Source organism: Myxocyprinus asiaticus, chromosome 15 (assembly GCF_019703515.2).
Source record: "Myxocyprinus asiaticus isolate MX2 ecotype Aquarium Trade chromosome 15, UBuf_Myxa_2, whole genome shotgun sequence".
In the NCBI taxonomy this organism is placed as follows: domain Eukaryota; kingdom Metazoa; phylum Chordata; class Actinopteri; order Cypriniformes; family Catostomidae; genus Myxocyprinus; species Myxocyprinus asiaticus.
In genome coordinates, this window is record NC_059358.1 from 5,332,857 (window position 1) to 5,355,911 (window position 23,055).

At 34.6% G+C, this 23,055-nt stretch overlaps 1 protein-coding gene across 1 annotated transcript in view; it reads left to right on the top strand.

Annotated features, from left to right (window-relative positions):
* Positions 1 to 1,933: 1,933 nt before the first annotated feature.
* The window catches only part of LOC127453076 (CUB and sushi domain-containing protein 3-like), a 435,789-nt gene continuing 414,667 nt past the window's right edge, over positions 1,934 to 23,055 (top strand). Inside the window, 1 exon segment of the mRNA XM_051719109.1 lies at positions 1,934 to 2,099. Coding sequence (XP_051575069.1) covers positions 1,934 to 2,099 — 166 coding nt within the window.

Consider the following 23,055-nt stretch of genomic DNA (forward strand, 5'->3'; position numbering starts at 1 on the left):
TGAACATGCTGCAAAACATCTCCTTGGAAGAAAGATCACACGAGTCTGTAAAGACATGAGAGTGAGTAAATTTGACTTTTAATTTTTGGGTGACTATTACTTTAATAACACGTTCAAGATGTTTTTGTGAGGAGCAATTAATTCAGCACCACAGACAGATCATGACTGACCTCTATGTGTGTTTATGTGCAAATTATTTGTATATCAGGAGTAGAGCTACTTGATTATTGTAATATTTCATTGTGAACAGATATTTTCAAAAGTACACCTAGCCCTCAGCGCTCATTATCTGAATGCATGCGCCTTGTTTGCGCATTTGTGCGTGTTTAAGTTTTTAAAATTTATTGGCTCTCTCTCTCTCTCCCTCTTTCTCTCTCTCTCTCTCTCTCTCTCTCTCTCTCTCCCCCTCTCTCTCCCTCTCTGTGTGCATGTGTGTGTGTGTGTTTGGGGTGATGGTGGTCGCCTAACCTACAGATGGCAGAAGACTCCCCTATAAAATCTCATCTTTGGATAAATGTACCTTTGAGAGGGTGTAGATAGATTGATGCTTGGGCCATCTCCCATTTTTAATGAAGTGCTGGAATGGACTGAGTTTACACACTGATTTTAGACTGATGCATTGCTTTTGGGATGTGCATTGCAAACAATTCAAATGGGAATGTGTGTGCATTATGCAACTATTGGTGAAATATAATATACACATAATGTTTAATGGCAATGCATTATTTCTCTAACTGCATGCATGTGCATATTTGGTTTATGCATTGCAAACATTTTAAATATGTGCTTGTGTTTGGCAGCTATTTGTGAAATGCAATGATGTGCATTATGCTTTGCATGTACTGTAAGTTCTCTGGTAATGCAATTATTGTAACAGTAATCAATATCCATTTGGCAACTATTTGTGAAATGCATTTTGCATTGCATGCAATGTTCAATGGCAATGCACTATTTCTCTGAATTCATGTTTTTTAGAATAAGGCAATGCATTTGGTTGACACATTGCACACATTTTAAATAGCAATGTGCATGCATTTACCTGGTATTTGTGAAATGCATTGTGTATTGCATGTATTGCTTAATAGCAATGGACTACATTGCAAATGTTTTAAAAAGTAATGCACATAGAGTTGGAAACTATTTGATAAATGCTATGAAATGCAATGTGAATTGCATGAAAGTTTGATGGCCGTGCAATTCTTCTCTGAATGCTTGCATGCATTAGAATAAGGCAATGCATTTAGTTATTCATTGCAGACATTTTAGTAGAATGTATGCATTTGAAAGATGCCTGCATTTTGTAACTATTTGTGAAATGCATTGTGCATTGCATGCAGTGCTCAATGGCAGTGCACTACTGTATTTCTTTAAATGCATGGATGCATTAGAGTAAGGCAGTGCTTGTGTTTATGCGTTGCAAACATTTTAAATTGTTACGCGTCACTCGTGGATTTGGCAACGGTTTGTAAAAATGCAGTGTGCACGTTAAATTACAATGCACTGCTTCTCTGATGCATGCGTCTTTGAATAAGGCAATGCTTTTGGTTGATGCATTATCGCAAACATTTTAAGAGGTTAACAGCGCGTTAATAGTAGTTGCGCGGATGCATTTGGCAACTGTTTGCGACATGAAGCGTTTTACATGAAGTTAAACTGCAGCGCAACATTTCTCTGAATGCACGCGCTTATTAGAGATGAACTTAACGCAGCATGCTCTGCACTGATCGGATGAGGCTCCTCTGAAACTGAGAGTCATATCAAGAGTACAGAGAATACTTTGTGCCCCTGTTGGTGAGAAGATGGTTGAGTCCTCGTCAAGGTTGCCGCTGTTGGTCTCCTCATACATCCAGCGCTGAGTGACCGAGACGCACTCCATTGCTTCGTATCCTCTCCAAAACCGAGGAACATCCATTTCTCCCGGGCGTTTGAGAATATGAAAGGAGCAGATGATAAGGGATGGCATTGATTTGTAGCGCTTTCTCACAGAGGATGTATCAGATGCGCTCTTGCGAACTCACATCACGCTAAAACAATGACGATTAAAGCTGGATTTATCATTTGGAATATAGTGTTCTCATTTATATTCACTTGTGTGCAAGGTAAGCGCTCGATCAAGCTGGTTTCTGTTGGTTTGGCAAGGGGTGCAGGTGCTCGGATGCGATGGAAGGATGCGAGGAATTTAAAGAGCTTCAGTGCAGAAGAGCTTTGAGCAGGAGAAGAAATATCTGTGTGCTTAGTATATTCATATACATATATTCATAACTAGCTAAGGATTAGGCTATTATAATCAAACAGGCTTTATTATGACCAAGTGCGTTTTCTTACCTATTTTGTTATAACAGGGCATGGATAAAGGATAATTTTTTTATTTTTTTATTATTATTATTATTTTTTTAATGCAATTGTGCCCCGTTTATAGGTATTTTATTTATCAAGAACTGCTGCACATTTCTGTGATTGCGCTAATGGTTAACAGCATTTGTGATTTTCAGTCCATATTCTCAGCTTGTATAGTGATATCCAAAGTGTGCATGATTTGTGTAGGATTTTATCACGATATGATATTTGAAAACTATAGAAGTGAACAAAAAAGTGCTAAACAATTTAACAAGTCTACTTAAGAACATAGCCTATATCTGTTTTTCGATACAGGCTATAAAAAAATCTCTCTCTCTCTCTCTCTCTCTCTCTCTCTCTCATCTATCTATCTATCTATCTATCTATCATCTTTTTATATTTTTATTATAGATATATATCAAACATAAATAATATATGAAATATTTTGTTTCTTTTTTACAATCATAAAATAACATACAATGTTAAAGGTGTTAAAGAAAAGATATTTAAAATGATACATGATTCTTTTATTTTATTGTTTAATTGAAATGCAAATTATTATTATTATTTATTTATTTATTTATTTTTTGCCTGTAAATCTTCAAAGGCTTAATTTCACAAGTGACAACGTATTCAAATCCCCTTATAGACACTAAAACGTACTTCTATTTAATATACCTTGGCTTGTTCTACTGGACCGCAGGCATCGTTGTGTTATTCATTTGATGATGTATTAAATTACTAACTAACTAACTAACTAACTAACTAACTAACAGAAATAGCTTTTTCAAGCTGGAACGGGTCTGTCGCTTTAAAAAAAAAAAAAAAAAAAAAAAAAAAAAAAAAAAACATCTTGCAAAGTAATATCAGCGTATGACTAACAATTTATGGCTTTGTGAATAATAATCTGTTCCTTGTTTGAGATGTAAAATGTTGTAAAATGGAGAAAACATGGGTAAACCACCTGAATACACTGGAATTTTAAATTTGATCTATTAAGGCATTCCCAAAAATGAAAAGTCATTCCAAACTCGCATGACTATTTCTTTTTATCTTCAGTGGAACGCAAAAGATGTTACTTAGCAGAATGTCTACGATGCTCTTTTCCATATGAAAGTTGAACAAGATGAACAACATGATTATTAGGGAATTGCAACTTTTACAAATTCACAAAGCTATCGTATTTCTTCAGAGGACTTGCAAAAGAGTGCAAGAGTTGTATGGACTACTTTTATGGTGCTCATTTGTCCTTTTGGAGCTTCACAGCCACAGTTCCCATTCACTATATTGCATGACACTGCTCTCTTTCTTTTCCATATATTAAAAGTGAATGGGGACTTAGGATGACATTCTGCATGACATCTCCTTTTGTGTTCCACCAAAGAAAGAAAGTCATATGTGTTAGGAACAACATGAGGTTTAGTTAATGATGACAGAAACTTTGGGCGATCTATCGCTTTAAATCCATCTTTAGTGCTGCAGCTGGTCTATAGCTGCGTTTGTCATGACTTGAAGCTGTGTTAAAATTGGCCATTCTGTTGCTTAAAACCATTACCAGGTTAGTTTTTTTTTTATTTTTTTTTATTAACAAACACCTTTAAACTGCAGTGTTTTCATCCCATGTGTTCAACATTTAGTGATTCAGTCTAATGGAAATCTAATGGAAATTATAGAATGGGTAATGCTGTCACAGCAAGACATTAACCTTGCTTTATTCATTTTTAGCTTTCTTGTCTATGTACATTCGCCAAACGACAGCAGTCCATTCTGCATACTGAAGTCCTCATTACATTTTCCTCTTGTGGAAATGCAGGGGTGGAAAGAGTACTGAAAAATCATACTCATGTAAAAGTACAGTTACATCCCCCCAAAATTTATTGTGAGTAAAGTAAAGGTACCTGTCCTAAAAACTATTCAAGTAAGAATAAAAGAGTAGCTCATTTAAAAGTACTCATGAGTAGTGAGTATAGAGTACTGGGTTGCGAATGTGATGACCCCTTATGATAAACACTGTATGTTGCAATTTCAAAATGTAGCACACATACGGTAATTTACAATCCCTTTTATGGCTGTTAACACAGAAAGATATTTTGACTGCCAATTTTTAAAATACATCACTTATCTATAATTAATACTACATGAATCTGATTCCAAAAAATAAAAGGGAGACATGATTACAGAGATGAAAAATGAAAAAACTATTTTCAATACACTATAACTATACACAATACACATTGATCATAATTTTTTATTTTTTTTTTCTCCCATTTTTCTCCCCAATTTGGAAAGCCCAATTCCCAATGCACTCTAAGTCCTCGTGGTGGTGGTTTAGTGGCTTGCCTCAATCTGGGTGGCGGAGGACGAATCTCAGTTGCCTCCGTGTCTGAGACTGTCAATCCGCGCATCTTTTCACGTGGCTTGTTGAGCGCGTCACTGCGGAGACCTAGCGCGTGTGGAGGCTTCGTGCTATTCTCCGCGGCATCCACGCACAACTCACCACGTGCCCCACCGAACCACATTATAGCGACCATGAGGAGGTTAACCCAATGTGACCCTACCCACCCTAGCAACCTGGCTAACTGGTTGCTTAGGAAGCCTGACTGAAGTCACTTGCATTGTATGGACCTACAGAGCTGAGATATGGTCCGTGTACGTTGCGTTCATTCGTTTTTCATTTCGAAATTAAAAAAACTAAAAAATCAATTATGCTTTGAAGTTTTTATTTTTTTTATTTTTCAAAAGCAATAGGCAAAAAATGAAAAAAGGCTTGTTTTGTGATTATTCATTTTGTTGAAAAAAGCAAGAAATTAGCTCATTTCTCATGTTTATTGCTCATGGATATAATATGAATGTACAGCTTGAATATTTGATTTGCACAAGTGGGTGGGTCTGAAATGCGATTGGTCAACCTGCACTGTCATCTGTCCTGCCTCAATCAAACTCATCAGAAGAAGAGTTCAACACCATACAGCTCTATAATTGGATTAATCTAATTTTTAATTCAGAACATTAACATTCTTCCAAACGTTTGACAGTTGCATATTTATTACAACTCTGCTGTCGCTTGTCAAGCAACCAAAACATAATTTTCCGAATGCATAATGCATTTTTTAAAAAAGGTAAAAAACCTGTTTTAGTGAATAATTTACCAAAGCTAAATAAAAAAATAAAAAAGTTGTTTTTTCGTTTTCCTTTTTTTACATTTCAAAACGGATATGGAATGAATAGAAGATACACGGATTCGTGTACATTCTGATAATTTGTTTTTGTCTTCAAAATGAAATAACCAACAAGACGCTCATTTATCACATTTCCGTTATCTCTCTTTATCACATCACAACAATATATGTTGTATCCACTTGTTTTTCAACTTAAAAAGTAATAGCCAAAAACAAGGAAACACATTTTTTCATTCATGCATATAAACCGAGTTTATAACTTGAATATTTGTTTTGTACATATGGCACTGACACTCCTGTTTCCACTGATTGGTCAACCCATACCATCATCTGTTCTTCCTCAACCCTGTTCATAGCAAATAAGAGTTCACCAAGTTCAAGTTTGCCGATTGCTTTTGCAGATAGATTCTAATCATTTTAATGAAGAACATTAATATTTCTTAGAAAAACGTCTGACTACTGCATGTTTATTTCAAACTCATCAAGCAATAGACACCTGGATACAACAACCAATGAACTCAACAACTTGCATTTGTCACCAGTGCTTTTTTATTTTTAAAAGGAAAATTATGAAATGGGATGCTGTGCACAGACCTAACTGTAACTAAATATACTTTGTTATCTGGTAATTATTGTTGTTGTTGTTGTTGTTATTATTATTAATGATAATTAAATCAAGCCAATAATTACATGGGAAACATAAGGGGAAATATAAATGTTCATTGGATTTGAATAAGCCATGCAGGACAAGGACACAAAAGGACCATAGGATTTTTTGAGGGAAGGATCTCTGTTTGTGTATTTTTATTTATTTTATTCTCTCTTTCGATTTTTTTCATTCGTAGTTATACCTTGCTTTCCAGTCTTTATTTGGCAAGTGTCAAGTTCACTGTGGGGCGCGATTTGCGCACAGTTTTTCTAAATGTGTCCTGTTCCTGATTTACTTTCGTTGACACGCAGTTGCATTTTGCTTGATTGATATATAAATAAATAAATAAATTATGAAAACGGCCCCCTCACGCTAAAAGAATGAATCCCTTGTGTAATTAATTTATTGATCATCTGAGTAAATGATCATGTTTTATTAAACTTTTATTTTTTTTTTATTTTTTTTTTTTTTTATCAAAAAGGTAAATGTAATAGGCCTACACCAATCGTATGGCCCAGATGTTAAAGAGAAACAACTGCATAATAGATAAGGGTTTCATTTTATTCAATCAGTTCATGGTTAGCTGTTGTATCCTAAAATAAAATGAAAACTATTTATAGCCATTAAAAATGTAAGGTTCATTCTGTTCTGTTTAACACATAGTATACTGTATATGGACACAAATTTACACCCCCACCGATATTTCACTTTTAAAAAGGCATACAGATAGATATGTTGGGCAAAATAAAGTTCTTTTTGACTGTTGCCATGGCAATGTAAGCACCTGAACCTGCATCACGAGCACTGCATTGACTGTAAAAAAGAAAAAAAGCTGTCCTCAATGTGATAAATCTTGCCATGTCCCATGTGAAAAGGCTGTTATTCTGAAGAAAAGGAATGAGGAAGGACAGATGACACTGCAGGTTTAGCCAATCAGTAGAAATGGGCGTCACGTCGATCCGCTTGTGCAAATCAAATAATAAGATTGTACACTTATTGTAAGCGCTTGAATGAAAAAAAAAACCAAAAAAAAAAAAAAAAAACCCGAGAAATCAAGCTGAATTCCTGTTTTTATTGTTCTTATATGAAATGAAAAAATAAAAGTGTTTTCTCAATTTTGATAATTTCTTTCTAGATGAAAAATGAGTAAACATTTTTATTGGTCATTCCGTTTTGAAGACAAAAACGAGAAAACAAATTTTCTGGCAAGAAAATACGGACTGTAAACGGACCAGATATTTTCTAAAAATCTTAATTTATGTTCTACAGAAGAAAGAAAGTCATACACATCTGGGATGGCATGAGGGTGAGTACATGATGAGAGAATTTTCATTTTGGGTGAACTATCCCTTTAAATAGCACATGGGTGGCCACATTGTACTCCTTTTGAGATACAATATTCTGCATTGATTTAGTTCTTGTATCTTTTAAGCCCAGAAATAGTTGTGTTCTCATTATAATGTCTGATGCACAGTTTTCACAGAAGTGTATTTGTGACTGGTGGAATATTCTGCCTGAAGTATTGCTCTACGAAGTTTGATACTTTTCTATCAGGCATTAGAAAAAACTTGTTAAAGGCTAAGCATAATTATAAAATATTTTATCATCTCTACTTTCTTGGTAATTTATTATACAATTAACTATTGTATTATACAAATTAACACTCTACGTCAGGGGTCGTATTATTAAATAACTAACAATATTATTAAAAATATTATTATTAAAAATGTCACTATTTTATTATATTTCATTAATACTTTTAAAGCTACTCAAGTTATTCAGCCAAAAGTAGTGAGTAGTTTTCTTGCTATTGTTGTTTGATTAATGGCCTTTTTATGACATATTAGACAGTGGTCTATTCGGTTACATGTACACTTCAAGTCAGTGGCGGAGCTAGGGGGTGGCCAGGGGTGGTCGTGGCACCCATGGACCAGTTGTCTTGCTATCGCGATCGATGTAATCAACACCCCTGGTCTAGATGTAGAACAAAGGCTAAGTATAGAAAATTACTCGAAAGTTTATCATTGATATCAAGGACATCTCTTTTTTCTGATGTACATCGAGATCGTTTTATCACCCAGCCCTATTGATAACATTGCATTAATCTCTCACAGCAACCCAATAATCTCAGTGACAGATAGCTAAATTACTGGCTACAATATAGACACATATAATTTAGTAAGCAGAAATATGAAATTTACCTCAATATGTTTCTTAAAATTAGAGGCATAATTAATGCTGATATCTGGCTTGAGCAAGCTAAACTCACGACACGATAAAGCAATTGGCCTTTTTCACTGCGAAAAGCCCTTTCAGGTGCGGCCGTGTATGTTCGGTGTTGAACTGTGCTTGAGACATCCTCCACATCCATGATTAATAGCAATTAACTTGCCGCCCGATCTACAGGTGCTGTTCAAGTTTTTTATGTGTGTGTGATTTGATTTGACGGGAGTCACATGACACTTCCTAGCCAGTCACGTTGATGGATAAAAATAAAATCAGGACAGGGAAGAAGCCAGACGGAGGGAAAATAGCACAGTGAAAGTACAGTAACAGCACTTAAAATGTACTCAAGTAAATGTAAAAGTATAAAATTTTTAAGCTACTTAAAAAAAGTACAGTTCCTGGGAAAAACTACTTAATTACAGTAACGTGAGTATTTGAAATTCGTTACTTTACACCCCTGGGTAAATGTCAGCTGGCATTGGGATTGAAATGCCGTAGAATAAAAGCCATGATTACTGCAGTTCAGGTCTGAGCTATGCTCCATTCATCATTATGTCACATTGATAAACAATGGGCCTTTTTTATTATTTTTGCAAATATTTAGTGGCTTTCTTCTATCAGCACTACTAGAGTACAGAGATGAGACAAGGCTGCGGGCATTGCAGCCGTGGCTTTGAAGTTATTTCTCATAAAATGTCCTTGGCCAAACAAACAAGCGCTTTGCTGCCTTCAAGGCCCTGTTGATACATTTTTAATAAGAGACGCTGTGAAAATTGGGCACTGTGTGCATTGGGAAGCCAATGAAATAACTTTTCATCTGATTTGAAATTATTGATCATAGTCCCTCTTGGTTGATCCTGGTGTGGTTAATGGTACAGTTTGTGTTTTGGCTCGCACATTGACAGAGATTGTGCATGGTACAAATAAACATCCTTTTATTAACCCAGTGGGGAAAAAAAGGGAATTCCTAGTTCTTGGCTTGAGTCTTGTGATCTTCCAAAAGAGCAGCCAGCTTAAGCATTGGGTTTAATGGAATAGTTCACCCAAACATGAAAATTCTGCCATAATTTACACCGCTCTTTCGAGTGCATTTCATAGTGACTAAACTTGTCAAGCTCCCCAAAGGACAAAAAGCACCATTAAAGTATCATAAAAGTAATCCATATAATTTGTTCACTATATTTCAAGTCTTCTGAAGCCGTATGATAGCTTAATGTGAGGAACAGACTGAAATTTAGGTCGTTATTCACTGATAATCTTATCAACTGAAGCACTGAAATCTCATTTGCATTCAAATTCAAAAATGGGAGTCATTACGTTCCTTCATGTTTGACATCCTTGATGCCAAAACAGCACTGGTTTTTGCATGTATTGTAACAAAATATGACACATCAGTTGGAATATGCAAAATGGAAAATAAGATTTGAGCACTGCATTGAAGAGGAAGATTTTCAGTGATTAAATAGGCCTTTAATAGGATCTTCCCCTTTAATAGAGTGATTCTTACGAAAGCAGTCAAGAAAATGGTGCTATTTTACTCCAAAATCAGATGAAACAATTAAAAAACAGTTTTGCTTTTAGAAAATGAAGCTTATTTTTTAGGATCATTAAGATTTTTTACATTGTGACATTATTTTTCTGACTGTTACGCACATTTTACCCCCAATTATCATTACCGCTACACACACACACACACAAAAAGTAATTATGATATTCTCATTTTGGTAACATGAAAAAAAATTATATATTTTTAAAAGTATTTATACATCATAGTTGTACTGTAGTTGTACTAACCGTACCATGCTGCCTTTCATTTTTGCTGATTTAAATTTTAAAAATCATTGTACAACAGCATTTTCTTTACTATAATGACTAGACAATGACTGTGTTACGGTGTAAAAAAAAGTTACAAAATCAGACACGTTACAGTAATGAGAATTCGGGTATGTGCTTAAGTGTCCTGAAAATATTTTTACTGGTTCTAAATGTAGGCTTCATTTTATTTATACAAAATGTCATACTTTTTTAAATTGATTTGGGTTTATACAGTATATGACCAAGACATTTTCTTGGCAGGTTTCACAAGAATCACCCAATGACATCTTACATTTTGGTCCATTCTAAGCACTGTATTATGGCTATAGAAGACTTGGAATAAAGCATCATATATTGTATTACAGAGTCATGTGGACTACTTATATGGTACTTTTTGGTTATTTTTGTAGCTTGTAAGCAAGGATCACAATGAGCTGTTAAAAAATAGCATACAGATTTGGAATAACATGAAACTATTCATTTAAATTACATTTCAAATTTCAAACAGTCTCTTTTCTGTTGAGTAGGACTTTAACAAGCTCATTTACTGTCATTATTTTGCTCTGGTGTATGTCTCAAAGACAGTTGCTTGCTGAATAGCACACATCGTGATTTTTTTACACAGTTTTTCTGCTTTAACCAATGATTGCCTTGGAGTCAAGGGATTTTCATGTTGTTTACATGTTATCTGTTTCCTAAGCAGATGCACAGGATGTTGCTGTATCTTGTTGCAGGATGTTGTAAAATCTATTAAATACTGTGAATGAATGCTTATGGCAGGCCTTCGTTAATAATTTAATTGATCCCTTAAGAACAACATCAGAAGACAGTTTTATTGCTCAGATGTTGCTCTTTTAAGTTCTCAGTTGTGTTTCACTTAAGGATTAACTTTGTCTCAGAAGTTTCTCCTAAAATTTGTTAGAAGAAATAAAAACAGAAACAAACGAGTCATTTGTTGACATATACTGTAAAAAGAGTGCAGAGCTATACAATTAATCTGGATAGCATAGCTCAGAACATTTGGTATGGAAGCTGGTTCTCGAAATGGAATAGAAAAATCATAATTGAGGTAGTTCTGACTTTATATCTCATAGTTCTGACTTTATTTTTTGCAACTGTGACTTCATAATGATCAATTGCAAAATATAAAGTTGACATAATGAGTTTGTCTTGTAATTACCAACAACAACAACAAAAAAGTTTTGGAATTAAAAAATAAATAAATTCACAATCATGAGATAGAGGGCTCTATTTTCTTGAATGTGCAAAGTGCAGAGCTATGTGCAACGACTGTGCGCTACGTCTTATCCAATTTTCGTGAGCGCACTAATTCTAAGTGCAGTTTTCGTGTCAGTGCAAAGCACAAGTGGGTGGGAGTGTTTGCGCTATGTCGGTGTGTTGTATGTTAATGAAGTAGCGCAAAGTGCAATTTCCTATTTTCCTGAGAAAAAGGTAATTGCGGATAAGACCTTTCAAAAGCAGTTCTGTTTTCAGTGCAAAGTCTAAATTCAGTTCCTGCATTTGCAGTTTGGAGATTCCGCCAATAGATGGTAATAAAGTTCATGTCCAAACTCTGAAAATATTGTGGAAAATCAAATTATGTCCCTGACATTCACTGTTGTAGCAGTATTATGAAACAAAAATGTATGATATTTGTGTTAAACTATTTTTAGGTCATGGTTTATTTTTCAATTAGTATTATTATGTTTATATTTGTATTTATGATCAATTTGTATGGCATTTTTCCATCTGTTGTCATAGAGTAATTTTTAAGTCACTGAAATAGGTGCTCTCCAATAACTTGGAGAGGGTAAAAGGTATTTGGTATATGATTTTTTTTGACCACTAAGTTATTTTGCGTTTGAAGTGTCATTTTAATTTAGAAATATCTTTGGTTGAATTTTTTTGTGTTTCAATAAATGAATTTAATTTTTCAAAACTAAAATCGACCCTTAGAAATGAAGTGCAAGCCGATACAATCACCATTAATACTTGCCATCATGTGTCAGTAGATGAAAATTATTTTAATACTTATATTTTCAATAATTTTATGGAAAGTGCATCCAAAACCTGACGAGAATCACATTTTCTATGCTTGTAAAAGGAGTATGTCACTGTCATAGAAATATTTCTGTTCTTGTAATTCATTGCATACAGCCAATTTACACTTGTGCTGTCTTTGATTATTACACGGCTCTCTGGAATACTTGATTCTGACTGGTCAAAGGTGCCATCCATCAGTCAGATATTGCTCTGTAACAACCGCACATCCAGGGATTTAGACGTATCAGAACGCTCATCCGGGTTCTGCGAGCCGTCTCTCCTGCTTCTCGGCTCACTGTGCGATCTCTACAAGTAAGCTAATAAAATCATTTTAACTCAGATCAGTGTTTCATGTGCATTTATTTATTTATTTATTTGGCAAGTAGTCTTGTAATAGGCTGAATAATGAGGAGTCAGACGGTCATTTTTACAAAATAATCACCACCAGAATTCTGACACAAACTGGAGGTTGATTTCAGCTGTTTAGCAATTTATTTCTTCTCAAATTATATAATCTCAATGCAAATAATTTTTTATGTCCATAAATTTATTTATTTTGTTTTAGCCATGTAATAAGCGAGATGTTGAACAGTCAGTTGGTTGTTATCGCAAAATAAACCCTTTCACCCTGTTGGGGTTTATTGTGTGATAACAACCAGCTGACCGTACATTATCCCATACTTATATCGCTGTTTTTTGACAGGCAATGGACTATATAATAGGACACAGACAGTACAATAACTGGAGAAAAACCTCAGAATTAAGTTGCACTTGACCCAGCCCGTAAGTACTTTGCGTGCGATATTTCGCCAAATCCACTTGCGCCTAGACTGAAGCGCATGCGTGCAAGAAAATACCAAAACTTAATTGCCATGTCCACTGACTTTGCGCTTATGACTTAAAAGGAAAGTGCTGCACTTAGAGTTAGAGCTCTTAAAATAGCGCCCATAAAGTCAGAATTACCTTTTTTATTTTTTTAATCCGAGGTTGGATCAAGGCACCATAATTTTGTCTTGGAGGAAATTGATGATTAATGTTTGAGTTCATTTTGAAACCTCTGACTATTGATTGTAGACTTTGCAATCGAGGCAAATCTGAGCTCAATTTGAGACATTGTTGAGATATTTTCTGAAATAGAGAAGACCCATGTGAGATGACGGGGGTCTTTTTCTCATGAGAAGAATTCTGAGAAGCATGATACATGGAGTAAATGGAGCAAAATCCTCCATTTATTCTCAAATTAATCTCACTGCTGCCCGGGAGTAACATTTGACATATGAAAGAGATCTTATTTGTGATGATCTTTCCTATAGATTCATATTTCCTGTGTGTTAATATGTAAAATATGCACCTGTTGCATAATTATAATTTTTACTGATACTTGCAGATCTTGACTTGAAACAGATTTTAAATGAAAGTCCAGCAACAGCAATATCACTCTCTCATTTCTCCGCAATATTAGATTCAGGTGGCTGCATGTCACCTTTAGTAAAAGAGCCAATATGAAACTATTCTCTACTTGATCCTGATAACCTTTATTCAACACTACTCTCAAGCCAACATGCTATAAAGAAAAAAAAAAAATAATTGCATGACCCCCACATGAAACAGGGCAAGAGCTGGCTAGAAAATTAATTTAATCAGTCAAGCGGATGAAGCTTTCGTTGACACTGAGATCCATCATCAACGTCTCCGTCCTTATCAAAGGTAATTGACTTGAAATGTTGCTCAGATGTCAGATTCGTCTTGTGACTATCCAGTCGACTTTTAATGTGCGCTTAAAGTACTGTGCCAAGTCATCTTTCATTCAACAAATGATGTATTTGGTTGTCTGAAGTCATGTTCAATCACTATATTCAGATTTGCAAGACTGGTTTTATCCTAAAACTTGTCATGACTAGATTGCTGAGTCATTGCACGGTTTTAATTATACTACCCTTTAAATGTACACAATGTAAATGGATGAGATTGGTGAAAGTGTTTATATGTTTATAATTAAGTAGAGTGTCCATTAAGCCATCTTGTTTAAAAAAGCAGCTATTACTTATTTAGAAATTTCATTTTTGAATACGAGACTTTCAGAAGAAAATGTGAGTGGTGCTTGCCTGTTGAAAAACTCGCCGTCACGATGCTGGTGTTGTGGTTGGTGCCAGGCTGTTGCCATGCGGTTGCTAAGGTTTTCTGGATGGTTGCATACTGGCCCAAGTCAAAAGAGCCTACTCCCAAGTCTGTATTATATTATAGCCCCTAAATGAGCCTAAACTCATAAAAAAAATAAAAATAAAATAAAAGATAAATGTGATTGTGGCAACATTTTTGCAAAATGATTTTACGTGGCTCCTAAAATGTATCGCGGACGTTCTGAAGTTAAATGTGCACCGAGGTTAATGCTCTATATATCGAGTTTTAAATCAACAAAACCGACCTCCCTAGCCTAAACCTTAAACCTAAACATAACCTAAATGATAGAGTCATAAAAAGTAAATGTGAGATAAAAAATACAATCGCTAAGCAAAGATGTCATTTTGTGGAGCTTCTATGACACTTTCGGCTCACGTGTCAACTCGCATGCTCTTAAGGACTCGTACCCCGATTCTTTGCATTGCAAGTGCAACGCTCTATCAGTTGAGCTACCGCACATTTTGATCGCACATGAACAAGCTTATAAAAGCATTTGGTTATGCAATGCAAACGTTAAAAGGGAAAGGGAATAAAAGTCATTATTGCAGCTTCTCTAGTGTTTATTTCACCAGGAAACTGACATGGTATCCACTACGAGCCACATAAAAATAATTTTGCAAAAATGAGTAGTAAAGTAACATGATTCTATGAATCCAACGTTGTGTCAACTGTGACAAGACTTTTTCTGTTGTTATGGAAGTAGCAAAATGTCTTCAATATTTACTGATAGTCACTGAGCCTGTTTTCATGCACGATTTTACACAGATTATGCTTAATTAAGCCGACAACGTTTCAGGTCATGTAAACGCCTTAAACGGTTTTCCTTTTTATTTACAGTTGCAAAAACAGTTTTAAGCAAAAACTGATCAGCACACATAGATTTTTGCCCATTATCCCTATTTCGAGTTGCATGTAAACACCTTTACTGCCATTTTTCAATACAAGTTAAGCTCAATTGACAGCATTTTTAGCATGATGTTGATTACCATAAAAATCAGTTTCAACGTGTCCCTCCTTTTCTTAAAAAAAGAAAAGAAACAAAAATTGTGGTTCCAGTGAGGTGCTTACATTGGAAGTGAATGGGGTCAATCTGTAAATGTTAAAATACTCACTGTTTCAGAAGTCACAAGATGTAAACAATATGAGTGTTAGCATGATTTTATTGTGATAAAATCGCTTACTAACCTTATCTGTGTAACTGTTCAAACAAGGATTTAAACAACTTTGCAGATCAAATAATAAATAAAAAATTACAGAAGAATTAACGTAAGCGCTTTTATAAAATTATAAGCTTCACATTTCTGCCTTTCCCTCAGGCTATCCATCTCATGAACAGTTAAAACTGCCCCATTGAGTAATAATTATGTGCAATACACAGCTTAGTCTATTTATATTTATCCAACATACCATACCTCTTCTGCCATTACATTCCCTTGCATCTGCATATAACAGATTTGTATATTGTACACATTTTGCTTTTTTTTTTTTTTTTTTTTTTAAAAAAAAAGGAGGGACGAGTCTAAATTATTTTTGTGGTAATTAACATTATGCCACAAATGCTGTTGATTGAGCTTAACTTGTGTTGAATTGAACCCGGAATATTTCTTTAACACATCCAATGCGTGCAAGTGTTTTATGCATGCCTATTTACGTTTTGAAGACAAAAGCAGAGAATAACCCAATGATTTCACATCGAAATGTGGTTTTCTTCCGTTGTCTAATTTTTTAATAAGCTAATTTTTAGTAGTTATCAGCATATTGGCTCACTGATTGTGTGAATGTAGCCTAATTAAACTGCAGCCACAATATCTATTTATTTTTTATCCATCTTCCACCATCACAAATGAGCTGCACATACGGTCTCTTCCCACATTTATCTACTGACATTCCCATCTTTAAAACCTCTTTTATACACCAAAAAGTCTTTGTTTTCAGAGTCTTCCAAAAGTCTCGCTCAGTTGCAAACGCTCTCGGTTCAGTTATCTAGTGCCGCTTTGCAGAGCTCACCTGAGAACACTCTGATTGACAAACACTGTTTAGGTTCATTACACCAGCTCTTTCTTGTCGAGGAATCCCTGGTCTTCGAAATGCAGGCATTCTCCACCTGTATCACAAATTGAATAACAGATGGCAAACCTGGCCAATCGTTATTATTCCCCAGAAAATCAGAAGTGCTTTCTCATTTATTAACCATATCAAGGCCAATGGAAAGTCACAACGTTTCCTAGAAGAAAAGATGCTTGGGCTAATTGACTCTAATGAAGTTTGATTAGTTGTGTTGGGTTGGGCGGTTTAATGTTTCTCGAAAGACCAAAGAAGCTACAGTATTTGTAGTGATGAATTTTTTTGGTTTGGGCCCCTCTCAATAATTCAACTGGAATAATGTTTTCAATTTCGATTAAATCATCTGTTCCCTATCCAATGATTTCTTTCAGTCAAAATGGATTTTCTTTGATCATAGCCTTAGTGGTTTTCCAGCCGTCTAAATTAACTTAATCCAGATATATTGCTTATTTTGAATGTTCCTTGAAGTATATTAGATTTAAGAATTCTTTGGACATCTCTGTATTTTATGACTCACAGAGGATTCAGAGGATTCTGTAGCCCTTAAAAGAATTTGGACACCTAATATCTTAATGTCTTTGCATTAAATAGCAAAATATCAAGCGGAATTTAGAAACAATTGATATAGCTTTTGTCAGAGCTAACTTTACCTTTTTGCTTTTACTTTTAACCAACTGGTGTCAAAGTGATTTTTTTTTTTTTTTTTTTTTTTTTTAGTGGATGTATGAAGTCAGTTCCCCTCAAATTTACACAGGTGTTTATAGCCGAGGAACCACAAGTATAGTACATCACATGAACTATGTACATGATCCACTAATGTTTGACAATCAAAAAGTGTCCAAATACATTTTGACATAATTTTAAACAACATGCTTGACAAGTGTGCTTAAGCCATCTTAAAATACACTAAAATGACACCTTTTGATATTTTGTTATCTAATGCAAACACCAGGGATTGGGACTGAAAACATTCCAAGGAACAAAAACAAAACCAAAAAGAAATGTTTTTATTTTTTTGCAGAACATAACAGACAATGGGAATGAAATCCCTTTCAATTGTTCTGGAGTGATAACATTATTTTTAAATGCTGATACCAATTAATAACCGGTTAATTTCATTCCGATAATTTTTTTTTCATGAAACCAAAGTCTAAATGGTTTATCACAGTACATTTTGGGGATAACACTGTTGCCCAAAAATTATTTTTAGATGAACATGATAAGTATGTGCTTGGATTCAGAAGGAAACCTCTGCATCACAAATTTCTTTGCCTTAATGCACGTTGTGCATGACGCCTTCTGTGACAAGCTGAAGACCTTTTAGTCAACTAAATATAATTACTACATACTGTATATATGCAAGGTTAATCCAGATACAAGAAAAAATATTGAGGTAAAAAGTATATTTCTCCATTTCTACTGTCATTAAAAAAAAAAAAAAGAAAGAAAAAAAAGAAAAAAGAAAGAAAGTTACTAATTGTTTTAAAATTTTGTTCTAACCGGTTACTAATTGGACAGGAGACAGCGGAATGCTGGAATGAAAAAATACCATATAGAGTTGGTCTTCGAGACTAAAATGAAGATGATTACATTTGTAAAGAACCTAACTCTTGCTGGATTGCTGAGTTTAAAGTTTAAACTTTTCCTTGGCTTCTAATGGCTTTCTCTTTTGATTTGATCAGTTTCACCTCATGTTGAGATCCCTGTTGCTTCAACCAGCAGCTAGTCCTGCTACAGATCAATACTGTCTTCCAATTCCAACTTAAAGCTGCTGAAAGTTTGTTTTGTGATATAATGGGCAGTCTTAAACAACAGAGCTATCTGCTATCTTTGATGACCCCTATTCTCAGTTTATTCTCTAAAAATAAATGCATTAAATTTGGCCCTCAGACCAAGCAACGCAAATGTCATTAGATAGATGTTTATTTAGTGAATTATGAAGTTAGACAAAAGGTATCAAATTGATTTTCATTGTATAATGATTTTCAAATTCTACATGGAGTCAAGAATCTTTGCCAAAGCATGCTTTTACCAACTGAAAAAAATAAATAAAAATAATAATAAATCTTTGTAGATGCCATTGTCACCATGCCCTGAAGCTTCCAGAACAGTTTGGATATTTTTTTTTAAAACTTAAAACATTAACATATATTTAACTTTTGAATTTATTTTCTGTAGCACCTCCTTGAAAATGGGCATGTAGTCGGGGCTCTGTAGCACACCCATTTTCACCTACAGTCACACACACACACACACACACACACACACACACACACATATATATATATATTCTCATCAAGCCGAACAACTTTCATACTCACAGTCATTAGCTTCGCCCAACAGGAAGTCGGCCATTTTTGATTTTCTGAAAATTGCAGGCTGTGAACTCAGTGCCGGTCGTACCCCAATTGGCACCTTAGGCGAGAACCTCAAGTCACCCCAAACCCTCCGCCTGATAAAAATGATTAGAGAGTTATGTATTAATTTTTTACACAAAAAAGTACAAATGAAAACATAATTGAATACATCAGAAATGGGTATAAACTGAATCTAGCAAAACATAATCTATTAAAACATTATTTCTCTAGCATCATAAATGGGGTATCAAAATGTATAGTAAAGTGCACGTAAACCAAACCAAGTGGTCTAAAAAAAAAAAAAAAAAAGCAAAGGCGCACTGTCCGCACTGCCCTAAAGATCATAGCTATGTGCACTGAACAGTATGTTTCAAAGCAGGAGTTTTTGTAGGCTTTCATCATAACTTGGGAGTCTGGAGGCCCATCAAGTACACAGTCTATTGTACCATGTTGTTTTGGATGAATTGGGGGGGGGGGGAAGGTGGTCTAAGGGCATTATCCCCAGGAGATTTTTCTGTTTTTATTATTATTATTATTATTATTATTATTCTGATTATTATTATTTGCAAAAACAGCACCAACGCATGCATTTTTGGTGATTTTAGGAGCATCATTTGAACATTTTCTTTATTAGCCTTTATATGTTGTGTAGCATTGATGGAACTTTGGACTGAAAACATATTGACACCTTTTCACATTACACAGCACAAGGTGAAGTTTATCAAAGTTATCTTTCTCAAAAGCCTGCTGTGGCAGTATCATGGTACAGTGATGGTACACTATGGTAAAACCTTGATATTTTTTATAATATATCATGGTATTTATATGGTAGGCTACTCCAAGGAACATGTCCAATAATTATTGGCTTGGTAATTTTTAGTACTTTTAGTGCTTTCATGTAATGTTTGTATTTTGATACACTTTTATTTAGAAAATGTCTTTACCTGCAGTAGACAGTCGTTCACAGACTGCACATGCACTCGCACATGACGATTGAGTACAGCTGCAGGTTTTGTTTCAATTAATTGTAAGTAAATATCCACTTCATTCAGCATTGTTTTGTTCTCTGTCTTCTAAAGCATCCCGTTAATGTTTTACTGAGTGACAAAACGCTTCAAACGATAGACAAATTCATTGAGAAGAACCGACTCAAAAGAGTGATTATTTCACGCACACGCCCCGCGCTCGTGAGTCTATGGCTGTGTTCACAGTGGCATACTATCCAATCTTCTCTCACAGATATTACAGAAACAGTAAGAGTATTATGGTAGTAAGGCATTTAGTACATGGCCTATATGTTCCATGGGGGGGCCCCATAACATGTTCTCGGAACACACAGGGCACATTTTGTTCGGTAGATTGGCGCCCCCGAAGCAATGATGCCCTAGATGTTCGCCTACACTACCGGTTAAAAGTTTTGAAACACTTATTCTTTATTATAATTTTTTTTTTCACCTTTTAAAATAATAGTTAAGTCATCAAAACTATGGAATAACATAAATGGAACTATGGGAATTATGTTGTGACTAAACAAAATCCTAAACAAATCAAAACTCTGTTATATTTTAGCATCTTCAAAGTAGTCACCCTTTGCCTAGAATTTGCAGACATGTACTCTTGACATTTTCTCAACCAACTTCTTGAGGTATCACCCTGGGATGCTTTTTAAACAGTATTGAAGGAGTTCCCATCTATGTCGGGCACTTATTGGATGCTTTTCTTTATTATTTGGTCCAAGTCATCAATTTCAAACACTTTTTTTAATTTTTTTTTTTATTAAATTTTAGATTTATAATGAAATAAATTAATATGGTGGCACAATTATATTTTTGTCTACAAAACTAATTTCAAACATTTAAGCATACGCCTTCTGATCAAAAGATTTTTAAGATTATGAGAAACATTTCAGTCAAGTGTTCCAAAACTTTTGACCGGTAGTGTATGTCGCCTAATGGGTTGACTGGCCCTGTATAAACTTTTAAATACTCCTCCTAGGGGATGCGTATGACTGGCACCAAATTTGTGCAACATCATGCCAAGACATTGTAGATGCTAAATTGCGAACTGATTTTTGATATTTTGAACGATGTCACCATGGCAAAGCAATATATTTATGGCAAAAAATGTGAAACAGGAAATGCCTTATATCTTGTGTATGCATTGTGTGATTTTGATGAAAATTCAGCTATATGTTTGGTAATGGGGGCTGATCAAATTGATGTGGCTGTTATGGGTCACGGTCATACCATCACCAACTGGCAGCAGGAATTATGGCACTTTTAACAGACTTTGAAATAGCCCTCTTATGTTTACATGAATTGCTTCAAAATTCTTTAGAATAATGTCAACACACTGCTGATGTAAAATTATCATGGGATATTTGATATCTTAAATAGTGTTGCCATGGCAACACATTAATTGTTATTATTCCTTTCTTCCTATATTTGGGTGTTTTTGAGGCACTTGGCATGCTTAAAATTTCATGAAATTTTGCACACACATCAGAGTCGTTGGCCATTAGGGCTGGGCAAAAGTTCACGCATGGGCGTGTAGGGTGGGCTCTGTAGTGCCCCAACCTGTTAACTGTCACTCCCCTTTTTTGAAAACTAAAAAAAAAAAAAAAAATGAAACAAAACAAACAAACAAACAAACAAACAAAGAGAAAATGACCTTTCCAAACTTAAAATGTTGTAACTCATGAATGCTAGGGAGTAAAGATCTAAGCATCTATTTTTAAAAAAGACATTTGGCAGTTTATTGTGCAAGTGGAAACAGTTTTTAAAGTGAAATAAAAAGTTATAGAATTTTAAGTTTATTGTAATGAAAATGTACTTTTCAAACTTTTTAATTTTATATAAATAAAATATACCAAAAATATCAGCTGAAATTTAAAAATACTAGAAAATCAAAGCCATATGTCTAACCCAGTTCTGTTCCAAATTTTAGGTCGATATATCAAAAAATGACCTTTTGTTGGCAATTTATTCAGACGCAGTACCATAAATGTCCAATAGAGGACAGCCAAGCTCCATGGGTGAATGATTCCCAAAAGAGTATTATTCTGCATAACGCGGCGGCCCATTTCAGCTTATCGCGGCCCATTCGGACCCATTTCGTGGACGGCCCATCGGGAAAAGTCCTGGTTCTCCCGATGGCCTATCCGCCCCGATGCCAACCATCCAACCACGCTCAGCTGTGTTTTGTGCGAATGTTTCATGGACGCGCAATCTGAAACACACAAGTGCGTGCGAGTATTGAAATCATCCCAGTCCCTTCATTTGTGCTCCTGTGACAGAAAAAGCGCAGACCACACCCACTACTCATTCTGGTTCCTCTCAATGTCATGTGGGTTTTTAAAATACACACCAAAACCCTTTCTAAAATTCAGTTCGAATGATGTTTGATATCAGGAAACAAACCACCCATACCGTATTTTCCTTCAGATATTTAATATTTTCTTTATATAGATTACTAAAAACATTAAGAGCCTAATTAAATGTTTATTTATGGATGATTTGTTATTTATAAGTTATTTTCTTTGTTGCATTGCTTTGAGAAGGTGTTAATGGAATTTGGAATTTGATGTTATTCAAATTGATTGTGTGTTTCTTGAGGAAAGTTAATAATAGTAATAATAATAATAATAGTAATAATAATAATAATAATAATAATAATAATAATAAGTATAATTATAAAAATAAAAAGAAGACGATTATTGAACATCATCAGACTGAAACGTGGCATTTTTTTACTTTATGTTTGTCAGCTTGCAAATAAAGAGAAAATGATGTATGATGATGTAGTTTTCATTTATAAATTATTTCATTCACTGACTGGAATACTTACAATTACACATTGCTACATAATATCTAATTATGGCTTAATATCCAATACAATTTTATTGATTTATATATACTGTATATCGTGATATATATCGCTAATGTGATATAAAATTACTCATATCATGATACAAAATTTTGGTAATTTCGCCCAACCTTAATATAAAGTTTGGGATCTCAACAAAACTAATGTTAGAAACACCTCTCAAACCACATGTGAAGTGACAGCATTTTATTGCACAACATTTTATAAGACGTTTACATGATTAGAAATATTATAATAATTTCTAAAATAACTGGTTACAATGTAAGTGCTGTTAGCAGTTGGAGCCAGCATCTATTTTCATTTTCAACAAACATATTAT